This window comes from Sitophilus oryzae, unplaced genomic scaffold (assembly GCF_002938485.1).
Source record: "Sitophilus oryzae breed Bouriz unplaced genomic scaffold, Soryzae_2.0 scaffold_857_pilon_pilon, whole genome shotgun sequence".
Classification (NCBI taxonomy): Eukaryota; Metazoa; Arthropoda; class Insecta; order Coleoptera; family Curculionidae; genus Sitophilus; species Sitophilus oryzae.
The window spans coordinates 2,651,364-2,668,953 of record NW_022147480.1 but is presented as its reverse complement, the minus strand read 5'-3'; the positions used below and the strand labels follow the sequence as shown (position 1 = coordinate 2,668,953).

Sequence of the window (17,590 nt, the reverse complement as noted above, 5' to 3'; positions counted from 1 at the left end):
TTTCGCTTTATTTCCAGTTGTCTTGACCCACTTCGGTTTGCCTCTTACCTACGTGAAAAGCGCCTGAAAACTACTCGTGAGAAGGGCGTGGGTGGATTTTTTGGCGTTTCCTGTTGCCTCGTTCAATTTTCTTTCGTTTTCAACTATTTCCAAAACGTGGCGGTATCTGTACCCGAGGCAAAGAACTTTTTTCCAGCTGTCTGTGTCATCAACTGTTTTCTAAATGCACTGTTTTTGACTTTTCATATCAGTTTAATATAATGGTATTACATTACACTCCATTACAATTTAATGATATTTATTCATGCTCCATGTTTACTTCCTTTTGTGAAGCCTATTTCTTTCCTATTTCTGGAAATATTTCGTAAAACATTTTGGGGATAGTGTAGAGGTTGTTTAACAAATGACAGGCATAATCGTACGGTAAAGATAATATTTTCTAACGAATTGTTTCGCGCGTGCCGCGATCCCCCTCCTCTGTCCCCGTTAAAAAAAGATAATGGAAATAGCCTTGGTCGTTTTGCTGGCAGGTAATATACAGGGCGGTAGGGAGGAGCCAGGCCCGACACTTACATTGCTCTACTAATCCAGCATCGATTCTGTATTCTCTCCCAGTGTCTTGGTGGCGGACTAAGTGCTACAATTAGTTGGTTTAGTAGGTGAGTCGATGTAATTTTAGAAAACTTGGCTTGGATTCTATTCTGGCATGATTTTTTCCTGAATTTTTGCTTTTTAATCATTAAAATCATTTAAATATATACCTGTATTATTATGTTATTCTCAAAAGAAAATACTAAAATATCTATAAAGTTTTCAATATTCTCTCTAGTAATTTTTTAAATCATTTTTTACTTTTATATTATTTAATATAAATATAATATTCATTATTGTATTTTAGTTGCAATACTATATCGTTTAGTTATTGTTTAACTTATTGTTCTGTTAAAGTTAAAAAATCAAGTATGGTAAAAATTATGTGATTGATCATTACATCATATTAAAGAAATCTATTTAACTACTTAACTATTTTTTCGCAGCAGTGAATATGATATATAATATAGTGTTCTAAAATTAAAAAAAATATATTTTTATAAAATATTTAACTGAATTTCAAAAAAAATATTAAGAAATTAACAGTAATTAATTTTTTAATACATCGAATGATCCTGTAGTTACAGGTACTAAAAATTAACTTATTATGCAACCATTTCGTCTTGAAGTTTTTATTTTTTAATTAATTTAAGAACTTTAAATATAACATCATCCAGCCTCTATACTCTATAGAATAGATTTTGTCTGGTATATTATAAGAAAAAATATTATAATTTATTCATGATTTTATGATATTGTACCAAAAATGTATTTTAAATATCCAATTTAAAAATTTTAAATCATCTATTATATTATTATTATTAACAAAAACACATTTGAACAGGCAATACGTATAGTAATACTTTTTAAATTATATCCAAGTATTTTATTAAAATTGTATTGAATAATACCATTAATAATTAATCAAAATATTTTTTTAAATTAAATTTTATTTTACTATATTCTGTCTAACCAGTGTATCCCCGACAGTGACAGTTGTAAACATTTTAATTCACAAGCAAATTGTATTTTCTATCATTTTTTGCATGCGATCTGTCAAAATCTTCTCTGATTCCTTTGACAAACTTTACCATTATGTACTAATTTAACATTTGAATAACAATTTAATTGCTTCTTAATTATTATTAATCTATATATTTTACTTTATATATCAGTTATACATATAAAAATACTTTAACTAAAATTAATATTTTTAATCGTAATTAAAGAAATAAATTGCATGCATTTGTTAACGCCAATGGCCACTTTCATGTTTTTAAACATAGTCGTTCTGTATGCCAACTGAACTTAAAATTGTTTGTTTTTACACGTTCACTAGTAGATATTAATTATGTTGGTTCTGTTGTGAATTTTCACCCAGCATTTTCATAATAGTGTAAGCTAGCAATGTATATTATTTCTAATTACTTAAGTAATTTTCCAACATATTTTTAACATTTATGCTACAGTGATTGAAGAACCGATCTCTTCCTTTAGTTTACCAAGCTGCCTAACCTAGTTTTATAAAGGAATACAGCATAAAATGTACTTTAACATGACACCACCTTTTATTACGATTTTGTTCTAGTAAATAAATACTAAAATGGCGGACGATGACAACGCTGACTGGTTCTCAGCGGCTGACGAACCCGAAGCCGCCCCTGAACCAGCGGCGGCACCTGCGGGGGCGGCTGGAGGCGCTGAAGAAGCTCCAGCTGCTGGCGGGGAAGCCCCAGCTGAAGGCGGCGCCCCTGAGGAAGCAGCCGCCGCCGAAGCGGAGGCTGACTACTTGGATCCTGACAAACTGTTGTTGTTCAAACATTGGATAAGGTAGAAACATTTTAATTTATTTTTTTAATATTTTCTTATTTTTGGGACGCCTTCATAACATCATGTAATATGAGGGAGCCCGTAGAAGAAGCTTTATTAATATTTATAAATTTTATTATAATATAAAGTGTAATAATAGTCTTGTTATAGCACCTAGGGACAAGTTTAACTGGATCGTGTAGTATTTTTCAAGATTATCATATTTTGGACAATTTCTACAAACTAGTTTCTAATGCTCTACATCTTTGAAAAGGTGGTTACCACCCTCCCTATTTATTTTACATTTATTTTTTGTTCAATTTTATTTATAATTCTTTGAACTTAAATGTTTTCTTATACTTCCATGCATTCTGCACTCTTTATTGTAAATGTTGAGATGTATTAATTTCACTTTTACAAATGATGCCAAGTAATGTCCACCCCCCTTGGCAGGTCCAGGAACCTCGCTGGCCTTTATACTGCTCTACCATTTCCAATACATCTTCCGGGGAAATGATTTGATTGTTTATATTATATTATATTTATATTATTTATTTTACATTATTTTATTGCATTTGATTTTCAGTATTCAATGTTTTACCCCACGTCATTGTTAAGCTTGAAAGCATATCAATATTGTAACGATGAATAGATTGATTATTAAAAAAAACAGAGCCGGACCTGAAATTAGTTTAAATAAATTGTGTTCAAATGTCCGAAACAAAAAAAAAATAAGTGTGGCATATCATTGTACTCAGGAGACCGAGTTCTTACAAAACCTGAAATAAAAAATGCAAATCAATTAAGTTGGCCTTAACTTGGCTAATTTTAAAATCTAAAAATACTATCAAATACCCCTAATAAAGTGGCTAAGAGAATGTCCAGTTAGTTTTTTGATTTTCTAAAAAAATGCCAGGAAAAAATAAAATTGATTTTCAAAAAGATCCGTTTCTTCCAAAAAAACTTAAGAATCCTTAAAATTTTTCATACTTTTTTGATGGCATCTTGGTGAACATCTTAAAGCAACTTTGCTCCAATTTATCTATTATATATTATTATCTATTATATTGTATATTTACTATTATATTGTATCTATTATGGTTACTGAGATACCAATGCTCGTACCCCGAACTTGTAGCACCCTGTATATGTTTCAAGCGAGTTGAATAATACTGTTAGGTCTCGCATTCTTTTCATAAAAAAACGCTCTAATACAGGATGAAGAAAATAATAATTTTGACTGTTTTGGCGGTTTATTTTCTGGAACCTTTGGGGTATATATTTGGCAGTACAACCCGCGCTGGGAAATTAGTATTTGCGACGTTGCCGCTGGTCCGTACGCAATTCCTATTGTTTTCGGCTAAAAATAATTCGGAATGTTATCTACCTGCCGCTTAACTAATTATTTTCGACAACAAAACGATCTTCTATGAGAGCGATATCGTGCCAAAAAATCCGAACGCAGTCGATTTCCAATACCTAAGACCTATTCCCCTTGATTTTTTTCCTTTAAATAATAACAATTAAAATCGCACTATGGATAGATATGACTCTTAGATCTATTGTGTTTCCATTTCTTGAGTTAAAACCCATCATACAGTCTCAGGGTTTTGACAAATGCCAGTATCTGAGACGGTTTTACAGAGGTTAGTTCTCCATCTCTGATATCAGTCGTATCAAAGTTTGTGGCACTCGGCATTTCGTTTTTTAAAGCAATAAGATGTTTTCAAAATCATGAAATTTTGATTTTTCAATTAATTGTTTGATAACTACTTGGTTACTTTTGAACCGCCAAAACTTTCATAAGTTTATGTTGATTAACCAGTTAGCAACCCATCAGAGCAAACTCTTTGCCTTCAATTTTCTCGAAAACCATCACTCTGGGCGATGTGCAACAAGAGTACCTTTTTTGTAGGAAAAGGTATGTAGTTTTTAAAAAATCAACCCACGTTGCAAAAAAAATAACCTCAAAAAAGTTATTCACGAAACAACCCCCTACCCTTGCAAAAACTACCCTTTCCGCTTTTCCAAATAATTTTTCAGTATCACCATTTGATTTAGGGTCAAAATTTATGGCAGAGGATTTTTTTTCAAAATTTTATCTCGTTTTTTAAGCCTACAATTTTAAAACAACCGTTTTTTAAATTCACCCTTTCAGTACCCCTAACTCCCTTAATATGCATTTTCCGCCCTATACTTATAGGAACTTTTTTTACTATTTTTAGGAGTACTGTCACCCCCTTTTTTCAATGACACCCTGTATATGTCGGTTAGGTACCCTATCAATGTAAAGGAAATTGCCAATTTTTTTTAAGCGTTTTTCTGTTCTCCTCTTGTTTCTATAGCAATTTTTCTGTTAACACAACATAAATTGTGTTTGTTGATACGGTGCCCACAGACAAATGGCTTTTCTTTTGGTCAGTAAGCAAAAAAATCCAAACAACGATTAATAATCCCAAACAGATTTATTACATTTTAAGTAGTACTCGATAACCATAGAGCTATTCGTTCCCGGTTTTTTGTTTATTGTCCAGATTAGTCAACTGGACCACTGCCAAGCCCTATTAATTAGTTCGTCTATTTTAAAAGGCTCCAACGGATCGGTTCACTGTGGGAATGGACAAAAAAAATTAATTAGGAATGTGCGTTTCAAAGGAAAATATCGATAAATCCGCATGTCTCAGTAGGTACCTCTATAACCTCACAGTTATTATTTTGTGATTATCAAAACTAGTTGATTATGACTATACATGGTGTAAAAAAATTGGCGCCGGGAGGCACGTATAGTAAAATACGTTAATAAAAAGTTGGTAGGCAGTTCTTTTAGTTTCAATTATCTCAAAAACTGCGACCTTGACTGATTTTGATGTTATTACAAATTTTGTTGCAAATATTATTCCTAATCTTAAATTCAAAACCAAAACCGCGTTTCGCTAGCTACTGTAATTTTGGAGTTACGATTTTTTAAAATTTTTAACCTCCTCCCATATCCCCTTACCAACCCCCCACCCCACCAAAAACTAATGGCCAGATTCTCGGGTGCCACAGTATTTTTGTGCCAAATTTGGTTAAAATCGGTTTAGCTGTTTTTGAGTTATCGTGTTACAGACAGACGGACAGACAGACGGACAGACAGACGGACAGACAGAGAGAGAGAAAGAGAGACACCATGAAAATATTTTGTATTTAGGTCATTTATGACCCAAATAACTCATTTTGAGTGAAATTAAAAAAAATTTTTTTTTTGCCGATCTTAATAGCCTACCCTCGAGCCTACCATACCTGTTCGTATGGTCGGCTAAAAAATATCGATATTTTGACAGATCGATATTTTTGAACATTCGTAATTTAATTATATTTTTAAAAGTAACAATGTCACAGGAAAGAGAAACAAACGATTAAGTGTAATAAATTATATATTTTTTCCTGTGCGCAAATGCTGGTCCGTTTAATATTTCGGGTTAATTATTTTATTTAAATTTAAACTATTGTTGGGCCATCTCGATTTATTTTTATCAACCCACACCGCCTGTTGAATTTTTTGCATAATGTCTTGGCAATGTTTGAATTTCATATAAATTCGCAATTTTATTGTGTCTTTGGAGCTTAAATTAGTCTCATGTCTTCGTGTATATAAACTATTCAAAACAATTATTATCGCATATTTTCTAAAAAAAATATTATTTTAAAAAACAAGACACTTTGAATTCCCTGACTTACGGTTTTAAATAGTTTGAATACTGTGAAGAGAAATTCGAAACAATAAGCCTACGCGTTGACTTGTAATTTTTAGTCGGCCGACTATTTAGTTGCAAAAGTGAAAACAATACATACTTATGGAGCCGATCGGCCGACTATTTGATTGCATGTGAACGCGGCTCTATAAGAATATATTTGTTGCAAATTTACAACTATATAGTCGGCCGATTAAGAATTGCCTGTCAGCGTATAGCCTAAGTCTCAACTCAAGGCTTGGAAGATTCCATCCGCAACCTGGAATGGAAATCTTGCAATGGTCTAGGACACTCGAAGAAGTTTCTGAGGGCTTATGATCAAGAAAAATCACAGATCTTCCTGGGTCTGAGTAAGAACAATCTTCGGATTGTCACGGGGTTTTTAACAGGACACTGTCTCCTCAATGAACACCTCAGTAGATTGAAACTAAGAAGAAACGGTGAATGCAGATTCTGTGGGGAAGATGGGGAAACACCAGTACACCTCATCACTGAGTGCGCCGAGACGACAACCATTCGTGCCATGAATTTTGGTACGACTGATATTGGAGATGGAGAACTACCCTCTATAAAACCGTCCCAGATACTGGCTTTTGTCGAAGCCCTGGGACTGTATGATGAGTTATGATTCAAGAAAGGGGGACACAATGGATCTGTAAGGTCGAAGTGATTAACCCCCCTCCCACTCATTCTAAATTCTAAAATAGCCTAAGTCTACGCGATGCAATTAAATAATATTGGGCCGATCGGCTCCATAAGAATGTATTGTTTTTACTTTTGCAACTAAGTAGTCCAGCCGACTAAAACTTACATGTCAGTGCGTACCCTAATTATCCTTAAAAACTCACGAGAAAGGCAGAAAAATGCATGCTTCATTTAGAAATATGTAATAATTACTTTTATTCAAATATGCGTTAATTGTTTTCAGTGGTGTATTTTTATATTTTACTGAAGTTTGACGGCTATTTGTGTTACAGTTCAAATGTTTTTTGTTACAGTTTATTTTATTTTATTTGGTTATGGGGATTGGTCTCCCTATCTCTATCGCTCGAACAAATGGAGTTAAAAAACTTTAAATAACAAGCTTAATAAATTAAAAAGCTCTAAAAGCAAACATGTTTTTCATAGAGACATTAACATAGTGGAGAATCTCTCTTCGTAGAACTTTGACAAACAAGAAGGAAGTTTTAATCATCTGCTGATGATACTAACATGGTTAGCGAAACGCGCGTACAGGGCAAAAATAAAGAGTTTTGGTTGTAGCTGTATTGTGGTGGGGGGAGCTATATTATTAGTGTTTTATTTTAGTCCACTACAGTTTTGAAAGTTTTCTTCTCTTTGCTTGTTAGGTTTGTCTTAGTCGCTCAGATTGTTCTACTATGAACTGTCTGTCCTGACTCATTTCAAAACCATCTCTGATGCCTTTATTTTCAGTCGTAAGATATATGAGGCACGGACACTATCCCTCACTAGGCTAGAATTATTGAAGTTCCCCTCACCCAGTAGTACTTATAAACATAGGTATTATATATTTTTTATTCGGTCTCGGAAACGGAAAGGTAAAAATACAGGTGTCGACTGTGTTTTGGCATGCAGGTGGCTAATCTGCCAAGATTTTAAATTACTGAACCTTGCGTTTTTCGTAACAATTACGTGTTGAATTGTCAGTGAGAAAAAAATACATTATGCTCAATGAGAAAAGACGTCATACAAAATCATAAATAAAACTAATGGTTTGCTTTAAATCTATTTCCAGTTTTTTTTTAATATTACATAATTTTTTTTAATATTACTCAGATTTTTTAAGAAGTATACCGGGTGTTTTTGAAAAGTGGCTCACCACCTACAACTTTCTTATTTTTTATTTTAATAACGACAATTTGACTCGAAATACCAAGTACGTGGTACAAATTATTCGTTAAAAAATGTTATTAAACCTTATTTCCAAATATGTTTGTAGAAGTTTCATTTTTATTTCGATTTTTTCCAAATAATTTATGAAGTAACATCAATATTTGGACGAAAATTGGTGTCTGGAGGTTTTCTGATATGAGAAATTTGATTTTGATATCAATATGACTTTCATTTGCAGGGGGCGCCACCTAGATGTGTTTTAACCGTTTTGAAGAGTAATAACTTTTTGTCCGTACCCGTATAAAACTAGTGAAAAAATATATACATTTCCATGATTTTCTACGCAAAAAATGTCTCTTGATAAAAATCGCTACGAGTAACCGTTCTCAAGATATTTAGAATGGAAATAGTTAATACATGTTATTATTACAAAAAAATAAACGTGCTGAGTAAATAGTTATTTGACTCAAAATGATAAATTTAGGAACTTTTTATTTTTTTAAATTAATCGTAACTTTTTCTTCGAAAAAATTATGATAAAAGAGTTTCTGTTGTTTTGACACAAAAAAAAGCATTTCAAATTTATGATTTCAGTCTAATAACTATTTAGTAAACATGTTTAATTTATGCCAATGGTGACAGGTATTGATAATTTAGACTCCAAATATCTCGAGAACCAGTACTCATAGCGATTTTTGCCAAGATACCTTTTTTACGTAAAAAACGTCGTAAATCTATATTTTTTACTTAGTAGTTTTATACAGCTACGGACGAAAAGTTATTACTCTTCAAACCAGTTAAAAGATATGTAGGTAGGTGGCGCCCTCTAAGTAGGAGTCATATTGACATCAAAATCATATTTCTCATGTCAAAAACTCTCAAACATCAATTTTCATCCAAATATTGACTTTACCTCAAAAATTATTTGGGAAAAATCGAAATAAAAATGAAACTTCTACACCCTGTATCTCCGAAACATTTTAGGACATACATTTATACGGACTTTTTTACTTATTTTTATCTGCAGAATATGCTGCCGAAGTTTTCGGAATACAGTTTGGACCATCCTGTAGATTAAAATCGCTATTTTAAAATAAAATAAAGCTTTTGTCCAAACGCACGAGCCTCGTAATTTGGCTCTTGATCATATTTCTAACGATCACCAATTATTCAGCTGTAAATCTGAAATTATTCACATTCGTGCCAACTATTCGATTCACCTATCATTTCCATGTGTAGGATTTAGGTAAGTTAATGAGAGGAAATAAAAAAAATGAGATAATGCAAAAGGTAAGTTAAAACACTTTATATTGTACATCCTCTGCTTTTTATTTGCTCTTTTCGTAACCTAGATCCTATACATTTCACCACTGGAATGCTGATTAATGCTATTAATAATCCTTATAATTGTCGGGCTAATTTAATCCTGATTAACAAAAGTGCTTGTCAAGTAACGAAGAACTTTACTACTGAAACAGAAAACTGCAAAACAAAAATAGTTATCTCCAAAAAATCCTATATGGGTATTTCGCGACTGCAAGAAAATGTAATACCGTGCTGGCAATTGTTACTTTTGGGTCGGCATTTACACGTGTGGAAGTAAATCGCATAGGGATCTTATTAAGTCGAAGTGAGAGAAATGCGACCGACCGACGCGACGCGCGACGGTTTGCTGTTGCGGCGTTGCCGATACGCCTTTCCCTATCAAGTAAAGTAAAATCACGATCGCAAACCGCTTATTTTTAAGAGACTTTTTTTTCAAGATATAACTAGATAAAATCATTAGACATGTTTCTGAGCATCTGAAATGGAATTATAAGGATATCGTCAGGGTGTCATTTTTTTTTATAACGAGAAAACGTCAGTAATCGCGATAATTTAATAACTCAACTTTTTAACACATTACAGGCCATAACTCAAAAACCACTTTAGATATTGAAACTTTTTTTTTTATTTTCAAGATCGGATATTTTACAATATGTTTACATAAGAAAAATTCGATAAGGTTGTTTTTTCCTTTCAAAAATTGTAAACAATCCATCCATTTACTTTTATAGCATAGCAATTTTCAGCAATCGTGTAATTTTTTTATTGATAAAGATTTTCACATACTGTCTACAAAGAAAATACAGCAGAAATATTAACAAAGTTCTTGAAAAAACTACAATCTATTATTTCTAATAGATTTCGAGATATCGATTTTTCAATTCAGAGTTCTAATAGCGCGACCACTATCGAACACCCACTCAATTCCACTTATTTTTACCAAAAATGCATGTGTTTCTAGCTTGCACTTAAAAAAAATCAAGCTATAGGGGAAATTACAACTTAACAAGTATAGCTAGAGACGTGAGAAATATAAAATAACACGCGACCGGTGCTATCCCCAAGTCTCTTCCTATATTTGTACAACTGTACAACGACTCGTTAATAAATAAACAAATCAAGTATCACGAGACGTAATTAAATCGTGAAGCTGAACGCATGACGTACACCTTTCCCTAGAACTTTAAGTACTGACAGAGGTATTGATTGGGTCGACTGGTCAACTGCGACAAATCAGAAGTGTCTAGCCCTAGCAGTCAACTTTTAAGCTTAACCAATCAGGTTTGTTAGCGTGGTTATTTGAAGTGTGTTAATTCATTTGTGTTTGTCAAAAACTCTAACGTGATTGGTCGGGCTTAATAGTTGCCTGCTAGGGCTAGACACAAGTCGACAAATCTGCTATATCCCCTTCCACGTGCTTCCACGTCTCTTAAGGTCGATTTATAGATTGAAAACGTTGCGGTTCGACACTCGACGTTACGGTCGGTAAAAAGTTCGTTTATACGCAGGATGTTTTGTTGATAATAAATTTTTCGGATGTTGTTGCGGTTGACGTTTTACGTCAAAAATTAACCAACTTTTAACTTCTACAGGAACGTTGACCTTGAAACGTTAGTAATGGCCAATAGAAACAATCGCAACCGCAACGTCGAACCGCACCGTTTTCAATTTATAAATCGACCTTTAGCGATGTGCACAATTTCTCGGTTTATTTCATACGTTTGGCAACGTGTTTACTGTTGTGCTCTCTTTGTTCAGTACATTATAAACGCATTGTACTCTTCTTACATACGGAAATCTCGACCCAAGACTAACCTTTGCCAGCTCTTAGTATACAAAACACCATGTGAATGCGATAAATTTTACATTGGTGAAACACCTAGACCCTTAAATGTTCGAATTAAAGAACATCAAGATTATTTAAGAAAGGGAGATTTTCACAAATCTAAGATTTGTCAGCATTCATGGGACACAGGGCACAGAACAAATTTTAATAACGCCAAAATTATAATGAAAGAAGCGATAACCTCTAAAAGAAAAATAAAAGAGGCTGTTTTAATAAAATCTAATAAAAATAAATGTATTGCTCATGCATCCATAGATGTTAGTAATGTATGGCAATCGCTTCCTTGATTTTAAAGAAAATAACATACATAAAAATTAAAAATAATCATACAGAAAGTTTGGGGCTTTTTGGTTTAACATTATTAAGTAATTGTTATCAGGTAGTAATTGTTAATTTTGAAGTATAACTTGGATATAATGTCATTTTAACAGAATGTCAACGGTTTTTGTAGACGTATCTGTTTTAAAAAACTAAAATGTTATAGAATAGTTGAATTCAAATATTTTAAATATTTTTTTTCTTTATTCTTTGTATTTTTTTGCTTCCGACGACGGAAAGACATAAATTTTCCGAATAGTTAAGCATTTTTTTGTTCGTTAGGTAAATTGGTATATTTGTAAACCTAACTTCTGACAAGTAGTTTCCGTTTGGATTAACGCAGAAGTGTTTACAAAAAATAACTATTTTATTTTGTATTCTTCTTGTCAGTGGTGAAATAGCCATATAGAGTTTTTTGGAGAGATGAAGGCATTTTTTTAAAAATAGTTAGTTTAGAAGTCATAACATATGACAGAGATAACACTGGTCTGCAAAAAACAATGTTTTCTTATCCTCTGGTACCATGGGGGTGAACACATGAGGAAAGGGGAGAGGCTTTGGTTTTTTAAAAATGAAGAATAATAATATTAAAAAATAAACTCATTTTTTGAATAAAACGTTTGCCCGAATTTCTCAATTTTTCTCAATCAATAAAAATTTGAGAGACTTGGTTATCAACCGTAGTAAATAAAAACTAACACACATTTTTTGAACAAAACAAAATAGTATTAACTGGTATCCGTCCTTCTTGCCATGTGTCCTGCCCATTACCACTTGAGGGATTTGATTCTGTGGATGACATCTAGTCCCAGGTACTAGACTACTCTTTTCTCGTATCCACTCTATTCTTTACGATCTTTCTTGATTATTATCAGCATATTTCGTTCCATTGAGCGTTGTGTTTCCTTATAATTTCCGTTTTAAGTGTCCAAGTTTTGTATGCATAGGTCCACGACTTGTAGTACACATTGGTCGAATGTTTTCTTCTATAGATACAGTGGCATCTAGATTTGAATATGATTGAGTTCCTTCCATAAGTACTTCATGCTAACTTAATTCTTTTGTTGATTTCTGGTAGTAGAGATCCCGAGCTGTGTTATTAGTTGTCCCAAATATACAGGGTGCTACAAATTCGAGGTACGAGCATTGGTAACTCGGAAACCGTAATAGATACGAAGGTTTGGGGTAAAGTTGTTCCTTGGGATGTTCACCAAGATGCCATCAAAAAAGTTTTAAATATTTCAAGGATTGCTTGAAGTTGAGCTTTTTAGAAAAAACGGATATTTTTGAAAATCAATTTTATTTTTTCCTGTAGATACTTTTTAGAAAATCAAAAAACTAATTGCACATTCTCATAGCCACTTTATGAGGGCTATCTGATAGTATTTTTAGATTTTCAAATCGACTGATAATTTGTGAGATACAGAGGCCAACTTAATTTTTTTAAATACGGACCTGCATTTTTTATTTCAGATTTTGAAAGAAATCCCTCCCCTGAGTACAATGATATGCCACACTTAATATTTCTTTTTGTTTTGGAAATTTGGACACAATTTATTTAAACTAATTTCAAGTCCGGCTCTGTTTTTTTTAATATTTAATATATTCATCGTTACAATATTGATAAGCTTTCAAACTTAACAGTGAATAAAAAGTAATATAAATAAAATGTAATATAAACAATCAAATCATTTCCCCGGAAGATGGATTGGAAATGGTAGAGCAGTATAATGGCCAGCGAGGTACCTGGACCGTTTGATGACGTCAAGTAATTCCAAATTTTACAAAAAAGTGAAATCAACACATCTTGGCAGTTACAATAAAGACTACAAAATGCATTCGAAAGTATAAGAGGATCTATTCAAAAGCTATAAATAAAATTGAACGAAAAATAAATTTGTGCGATAGGGAGGGCGGTAACCCTTTCGAACATGTAGACTATGTAAAGCATTAGAAACTAGTTTGTATAAGTTAATTTATTCATAATAACTACGATTAATATTATGCAAATTATTAGATCGTACACTGAGAATTTCAAATTCACAATAAGAAAAGTTAAAAATAATATTTTTAAATTGCTAATCTGGATCTTATTTATATGAATTTTTCAATTGGCTCAATTTTCCTTATTCAATGTTAATTAGCACTGATCAATACTGTTGCAATGGATATAATCAGATTAAATAATTTAAAAAACAGAGTCGGGCTTGAATTTTTTTTAAATAATAATTAAGTAGTTTTGTTGCTGTTATGGTACCCAAAGCAAAAAAAGTATAAAGTGTGGCATATCGTTGTACTCAGGAGACTGAGTTCTTTCAAAATCTGAAATAAAAAATGCAGGTCCGTATTTAAAAAAATTAAGTTGGCTTTTGTATCTCACAAATTATCAGCTAATTTGAAAATCTAAAAATACTATCAGATAGCCCTAATAAAGTGGCTATGAGAATGTGCAATTAGTTTTTTGATTTTCTCAAAAGCAACGACAGGAAAAAATAAAATTGATTTTCAAAAAAATCAGTTTTTTCCAAAAAACTCAACAATCCTTGAAATTTTTAAAACTTTTTTGATGGCATCTTGGTGAACATCCCAAGGCGCAACTTTGCCCCAATTTGACCATCTTCGTATCTAGTACGGTTTCCGAGATACCAATGCTCGTACCTCGAATTTGTAGCACCCTGTATAAATAAATATTTAAATCTTTAACATATACAAAACAGTTAATCTATTGCAACAGAGATACTAAAAAAACTGATATATTATTCTTCGATACCAGTTATTGTATATACTAACATAACATTTTATGTATTTCTTTTGTTTCAGACCAAAATTCTTGCCCTATAAGTACCTCACTGACTACAGATACAACTACTACGATGACGTGATCGACTACCTAGATAAAAGAAACAAAGGCATCTTTAGAGACATCCCCGTAGCTCAAACATGGGCAGAGAGAGCACTCAGAACCTACAACAAGAAATCCAATCAATTGGAAAGCTTCAGAAGAAAGATTGCTGACCAGATTTTAATCCAAGACACGAAATTCAGCGGCAAATTTCAGCTGCACCATAGCAAAACCTACATCAATAAAAGATATTCGAGTATACTGCTTTAAGACAAGGGTATTTTAATTGTTGATTAAGTACCTACATTAAATAGAAATAAATTATTACAAGCTTAGGGTTGTTACAACTTTTAGAAGAAATGCCATGTGAGAAATGTACTTGTAGACTGTGGAGGATTCATTGGAGTTGATTTAGGAAGATATTGTCGATATTACTTAAGTAGAAGAATGTTTAAATGTGATGGTTACTGCCAATAAATGCTATATTATTAATTTCTATCTTGTAGTTTTATTCTTTACTGCAGTTTTCTAGTACTATAGTCAATTCAACAAGAGAAGGGTATCTATGAGAGTGACAGTTAGATGCAGTGTTATATTAATTATTAAAGAAAATATGTTTCCAATATAAACAGAGAAGTTATTTAATACAAAAATATGAGATTCGTTACTGAAACATGACTGAAACTAATCCAAATTGACGTATATCATAATTATTTTTGACAAGTTATAAATAAAAATGCAAGAAATGTTAGTTATTTCTAACTGAATTTTATAACTGATTGGTTTGCTATACGTAAAAGTGTCAATTGAAATCTGAGATTTGCAAAAATGGGGATTCATGCTGTCGATTTGGTCTCCAATGCATGAATAGATGCTTTGAATAAGAAGACTAAGGAAGGAGCATAATGCTATCCATGTATTCATGCATGGTGGGCGGAAAAAGCACCATAAAAGCTCTCTAGGGTGGGGATCCTTGACAGTTCTGTTTGACGATTCATTTGACACATTTGAATTTGATTTGAAATTTTGTGGATTTGTCAGTCTTTACGGGGCTTATTTTATGTTATTTATTATTTATTCTACTACTGATAGTTGTATAAAGGTAGTAAATCTAGATGGAAATTGTGGCAGCACTTAAATTAACAGTGACACTATCGCGATTTATCGAAAAAGACTCGAAAAAATAGTTGGTTGTGTAGCGTGCGGTAGATCTCGGCAAAAAATTGAGTGAAATAATGGAACAACTTTTCGCTAGTAAGTGACTATATAATATACATACGTGTAGTAAACCGATCATTTATGAAATTCACTTAAATTAACTAAATTATATATTTTTCTTGCATTTTAGCTTTTATTTATTACTTGTCAAAGATTATATGTCAAAGAGTTTAGATACGTTAATTTGACTTACCTGCTTCAGTAGCGTATCGGATGTTTGTGGTAATAAATACTTATTATAACTTATCTATTTTTATTAGAATTATATATTTTTATAACAATTTTAATAACTACCAACATTTATTCACAACGTAAAATAAAACAACAAATTATTGAGTCTACCCCACGTCTACCCTACATCATAGTTTTACATTTTTTAAATAAAATTAGAACGAGACTGATAAACCGGAATTTAAGTCGGCCATATTTGAGGCCCATCGCGGTGTACCTAAGATTTTTGATATGCTCCTTCCTTAGTCTTCTTATTCAAAGAATAAATGGGTAGAATTATAGCATTATACTCCTTCCTTAATATTTTTATTCAAATTATTATCTACCATAATCTGTAATGACAGTAACAGTTATCTGTCATTTTAATTCATAGATAAAATGTTATTTTCTGTCACGTTTTGGAGATTTTTAATAGTTAAAAATAGGCATCATATTTTTTAAATTTCTTTTTTTCAGACCCAAGTATTTGCAGTACAAATACATATACGATTACAGACGCAGTTATTATGATAACGTCATTGAAGTGATAGAGAGCCGTAGGAAAGGTAATTCTAATTATTTTGTACCTATAATTTCTCTTTTATCTCCGTAATTTACATTTTTTCGATACGGGAGGACTCAAAAGTCAACTCTCACGCTCAGTCATTATTGAACTCCCTCACAAAAATGTTCCACCGTTGACCGAAGAAATAAGAAGATGCGCAACCTTATCGGCGATTTAGTGGCACAACACCTGTCCGAGATGAAGCTGGCGTTGCCGTCAGCCTGTCCGAGAATTCCGAGATTTAGTTTAGCTCTGCGCCGCGCCGCTGCGCACTAATAGTCGTTTACGGCGCAGCAGATAAAGAATACTTTATCGTAGTTCTGCTTTCAGTCGACATAGTGGTAGCCGGAGACAGTGTTGCCAGAAACGCTTAATAAAACATAGAGAAAATTAGCGTTTTATGCGTTGACCGCAGAACGATTGGTGTCTCCACCGTATATTATAGGACTTGAGAGTAGCATTTGAGCACTTGTTAGGTTGCGTATCTTCCCAATTCTTTCAATCAACGGTTCCACTCCTACTCTGTATATGCTAGACACAGTGTTGCAGGACCCTGTATTTTTAGATGTTGTATTCTCTTAGGTTATAGACGAAACATTCCCCGACCTCAGACCTGGGCAGAGAGAGTTTTACGAACTTACAGCGACCCGTTCTACAAACTCGAGTCATTTGACAGATACTTAGAAGATGTCAAACTAGTTACCAGATCGGAAGTGAGCGGAAGACTGTACAACTACTTCGCAAACGAAACATTCAACAAAAGATACAATAAACTGTCATATTAGAAAGGACACTTCATTTTTTTGTTAATAAATTTGTTGTATTAGGCAATTTGTTTTAATTTTGACACGTTTTGACTGACCGGTAAAATTTTATGTGTAGAAGTGGCCTTAGAAAAAAAATGGGGTTAAATAAAATTCATATAGCAGTTTAGATAACCAGCAATGTTTATTTTAATTAATAATTTTATTACACGTATTTTAAATACAATTATAAGAATAGGAGAGGTAAAAAAACGAAACATGTCACAAGTATTACAGAAGGGAAGATCGTATAGACATGTCCGAACTACTACGAAACTCAAGTATTATACAGGTCGCGACAATAGCACGAGAACGAATACTTTTTTAACATCTCGTATAAGAAATTTTGGTTTTGTGCACCAGGCCCAAACATTTTAATCTACGCAAAATATTTAAAAAAAATGTATGTCGTCAATTTTATTTACTCATCTTTGTACTAAATAAAATATACCTTATACGCCAATAAATATGCAA

General features: G+C 32.6%; 1 protein-coding gene across 2 annotated transcripts; it reads left to right on the top strand.

Moving 5' to 3' along the window:
* Positions 1–523: 523 nt before the first annotated feature.
* On the top strand, positions 524–17,139 carry LOC115889870 (flightin). Of its 2 annotated transcripts, XM_030909953.1 has the most exons (4): positions 524–659; positions 2,180–2,421; positions 16,226–16,314; positions 16,896–17,139. In XM_030909953.1, the coding sequence occupies exons 2-4, from the start codon at positions 2,195–2,197 to the stop codon at positions 17,096–17,098; spliced, it is 519 nt and encodes a 172-aa protein (XP_030765813.1). In that variant the 5' UTR covers positions 524–659; positions 2,180–2,194; the 3' UTR covers positions 17,099–17,139. The 2 variants fall into 2 exon arrangements, with proteins under 2 accessions (XP_030765813.1, XP_030765812.1); XM_030909952.1 differs by lacking the exons at positions 16,226–16,314; positions 16,896–17,139 and adding an exon at positions 14,299–14,818.
* The last annotated feature ends 451 nt before the right edge of the window (positions 17,140–17,590 follow it).

Excerpts from the sequence above, each read along its gene's own strand:
- LOC115889870 (XM_030909953.1), top strand. The coding sequence starts at position 2,195 with ATGGCGGACGATGACAACGCTGACTGGTTCTCAGCGGCTGACGAACCC. Across the intron at positions 2,422-16,225 it reads TTGTTCAAACATTGGATAAG|ACCCAAGTATTTGCAGTACA; the intron begins GTAGAAACATTT and ends TCTTTTTTTCAG. Across the intron at positions 16,315-16,895 it reads GATAGAGAGCCGTAGGAAAG|GTTATAGACGAAACATTCCC; the intron begins GTAATTCTAATT and ends GTATTCTCTTAG.